The following is a 3,350-nucleotide window of genomic DNA, read 5'->3' as shown; positions in this document are numbered from 1 at the left end:
CTCCATGGCGCTTCATTGATATACTCGAGTGGTTTTGAAAGCGGTCTCGGGCTACTGAAGCTAAGATCGTAATGCTAAGCAGTCACAACTCTCAGTCGGCGGTCTTCTGACCTACTCCCTCTGTTCACTTTTGTAAGACGTTTTAGAAAGTTCAGACAATGCCCAAAACAGCTCAAAGCTAGCTGTCTAAAACGTCTTATAAAAACGAACGGAGGGAGTATGTAATTATTACACACAACTCCATCAGTGTACATCGTCACAATTCCATAGAGTGCATATCAGTTCCAACACATGTGCTACACAGTTATACAATACCAGTACAAACTGGGGTAACCATAAGCATCACCTGTTCAACCACTAGTACGTTCATGAACTGTGAAGAACGGTAAGAACCCACAGAGGACACACCAGATACTTAATTACCCATTACCATCACATGTTTGCTGACCACGAAGCAGATGCTTCGCTTATTTCACCAAACAGAAAAGAAAGAAAGGAAGGAAGAAAGAGAGTAAGGAAGGACACAAAGTCCGAGCGATATGTACAAGAACTGCATGAATCAGGTGGTCCGAATTGTTGACTCACTTCTCCCACCAGTGAAGGAAATCCTTACGCCTGTTGATCTTCTTTTGCAACTGGAGAACGCCGTACAGTAGAGCTTCAGCGGTTGGAGGGCATCCCGGGACGTAGATGTCCACGGGGACGATCCGGTCACACCCACGGACGACGGAATATGAGTAGTGGTAGTATCCACCGCCGTTGGCGCAACTGCCCATTGAGATTACCCATCGAGGCTCTGGCATCTGGTCATAAACCCTGCCAAGAATAGGTGAAGCTCAAAATGTCATATACATCTAGATGTTATCCACATTTAAATAGGTATTATCAATCAGATGCAACCAAAATAAAATGTTATAAGTACCTGCAAACTGTTTTTTTCAAATTAAAAGAAGGAACTCGGTTACTAGCAAAAGAACACAATGCTTTAAGCTAAATTGTGGCACATGTGGTAAGTAATCAATCTATTTGAAAACAAATTTGTGTTCTTAGGACATTGTTGTTAGGATATTTGAATCAAGAAACCTTAAGAAATTGCAATGAACCATCATGACTATGCTATTTCAAGAAAGCTGGCATCACCATCCATCGCAATCAAAAGCAAGTTGCAGAGGGCAAAAGAACCATTCAAATCAACTTAATGCAATAACCATCCAAATAAACTTGTTTTTTTCCGATGAAGGGTGAATTTTATTGGCTCAAAACATAGCATCAAGATGATACCAACATAATGAGCACACACCAAGCCTCTCCATAGCTAGGATGCACACGTCCAAATAAACTTGTAATTGTGAAGGTGCCTATGTCACTCTGTTTCTGTTTCTTATTCCATAGAAGCAAATCAAGATAGCATGTCAAGCTAAGAACAAGTCTTGTCAATCTGGAAATAGCCAAACTGGATTTCTAGGACTAGAACAGGTGTGATAGTATGTGCACATCATATTTAGAGAGACATCAACCACAAGTTGAACATCTTAGGAAGAATTAAGAATTTTCAGGCGTACAATATTTTACCAGTGAGGTTTGATCTTCTTGAAATAATTTTATGTTACACATCAGAAACATTTAAATGCAGGGCTGCCATTTCAACAAGGAGGCAGTAGAGTTTAATTTAGTAAGCATACACAGTTATATGTATGAAAACGTTCTAGTCCTGATGATCACATTTTCTGATAGGTGATATTTGCAAAAAAAAAAATGCAGTGCAGTCATGATGATCACACCAACATGTACGTGCACCAATGCTCAGGACACGTAGCATATCGCACGCAATCAATCGGGGAACATGGCGTAAATCACGAGGAAACGTGCCTGCGCAAAGCAAATTCGTAGGCTAGAAATGTTCGCCCCCTGCCTGCGCGGATCGAAGTGTATCAATCAAGAAAAGAAATGGGCAGACGGAGGTGACACGTAAATACGTACTTGCGGAGCGCGGGCGCCATCTTGTTGGTGAGCGTGCCGGCGACGATCATGCAGTCGGACTGGCGCGGGGAGGGGCGGAAGATGACGCCGAAGCGGTCGAAGTCGTAGCGGGCGGCGCCGGCGTGCATCATCTCCACGGCGCAGCAGGCGAGGCCGAACGTCATGGGCCAGATCGAGCCCCGCCGCGCCCAGTTTATCAGGTCGTCCACCTTGGACACCACGAACTCCGCGGCCTTCGGCATCGACGCCGGCGCGGGCGCCCCGCCGCCGTACGGCGCGGGCGCCGCTGTTCCCGCTCCCGCCGCGCCGACGGCGGAGGAGTAGGCTCGCGGGCCGGCGGAGAGGAGCGCGAGCCGCGCCGTGCGGGGGAGGAGGAGCGCCATGGCGGACTGGGGATGGGCGCCGGAGACCGGAGACGCACGGCGGTGGCGGGGGACAGGTGTGGGCTGTGGCTTCCCGAAGGTGGCGGGGGATGGCGTGGTACGCTGGAGAGGGTCGGCAAATGCGCAGAGCGGTGCGCGCCGCCTGGAGCATTGTGCCGTTGGCCCTGGAGACACGTATCCTTCTCTGTTTTTTTCCCTCTGTTTTTAGAAATTGGACTGTCTGTTTTTCTGTTTTTAGAAATTGGACTGTCTTTTTTTTAGAAAAATCATTCATCAACTAGGAAGGTAGTACAAAGAACATCAGAAATAAAAAATACACCTAGGTCCGAAGACCACCTAGCAACAACTACAAGCATAAGAGGGAGCCGAACACATGCCACCGTCGTCACCAGTGGCGGAACCAGAGGGTGTGCCGGGTGTGCCGTGGCACACCCAGAAAATCTGGGATTTTTTTATATATATAGAAAATTTGGCTGTTGACTATTGAGCCCAGGCCCACCTCATCTTCTCGGGCTCCACTGTGAGCGAGCGAGAGAGAGGCACAGGCGCACAGGCGCACAACCGCATCTCGCTCTGCCGCCGCCGCCGCTCCCCGCCTCCGCCCAGTCGCTCCCCGCTCGCGCTCGGCCACCGCCGCTGGGCTCTCGCGCGTGGCGGCCGCCGCTGGAGCTCCTTCGGTCGCGGCCATCGACCGTCGCGCCTCCCCTGCCGAGGCGCCGTCGAGCCGACCCGGACCAGACGGCCGCCGCCGCTCCGGTCTCCGGAGGATCTGCTCCCGCCTCCCGACGCTCTCCTCTCCTCCGGTCCTTCCCGCTCCACCGCTCCCCGCCCCGGTCGTGGCCTCGTGGGTGAGTTTTGACGGCGGCCTCCCCTACAGCTCTGAACATATGCTTAATTTTTGTCTGAACAACAAGCATAGTGCGCTCATGTTTGTCTGAACAACAAGCATAGTGCGCTCGGCGGCCTCCCCTACAGTTCTCTCAAATT

At 50.4% G+C, this 3,350-nt stretch overlaps 1 protein-coding gene across 1 annotated transcript; it reads right to left on the bottom strand.

Moving 5' to 3' along the window:
• Positions 1-249: 249 nt before the first annotated feature.
• Positions 250-2,486, bottom strand: LOC109787520 (uncharacterized). The gene is made up of 2 exons (XM_020346063.4): positions 1,981-2,486; positions 250-816 (listed from the first exon to the last, which is right to left on the bottom strand). Exons 1-2 carry the CDS (start codon positions 2,361-2,363, stop codon positions 582-584), a joined length of 618 nt encoding a protein of 205 aa, XP_020201652.1. The 5' UTR covers positions 2,364-2,486; the 3' UTR covers positions 250-581.
• Positions 2,487-3,350: the final 864 nt, after the last annotated feature.

Source organism: Aegilops tauschii, chromosome 1, assembly GCF_002575655.3.
Source record: "Aegilops tauschii subsp. strangulata cultivar AL8/78 chromosome 1, Aet v6.0, whole genome shotgun sequence".
In the NCBI taxonomy this organism is placed as follows: domain Eukaryota; kingdom Viridiplantae; phylum Streptophyta; class Magnoliopsida; order Poales; family Poaceae; genus Aegilops; species Aegilops tauschii.
This window is presented reverse-complemented; position numbering and strand designations above follow the sequence as displayed.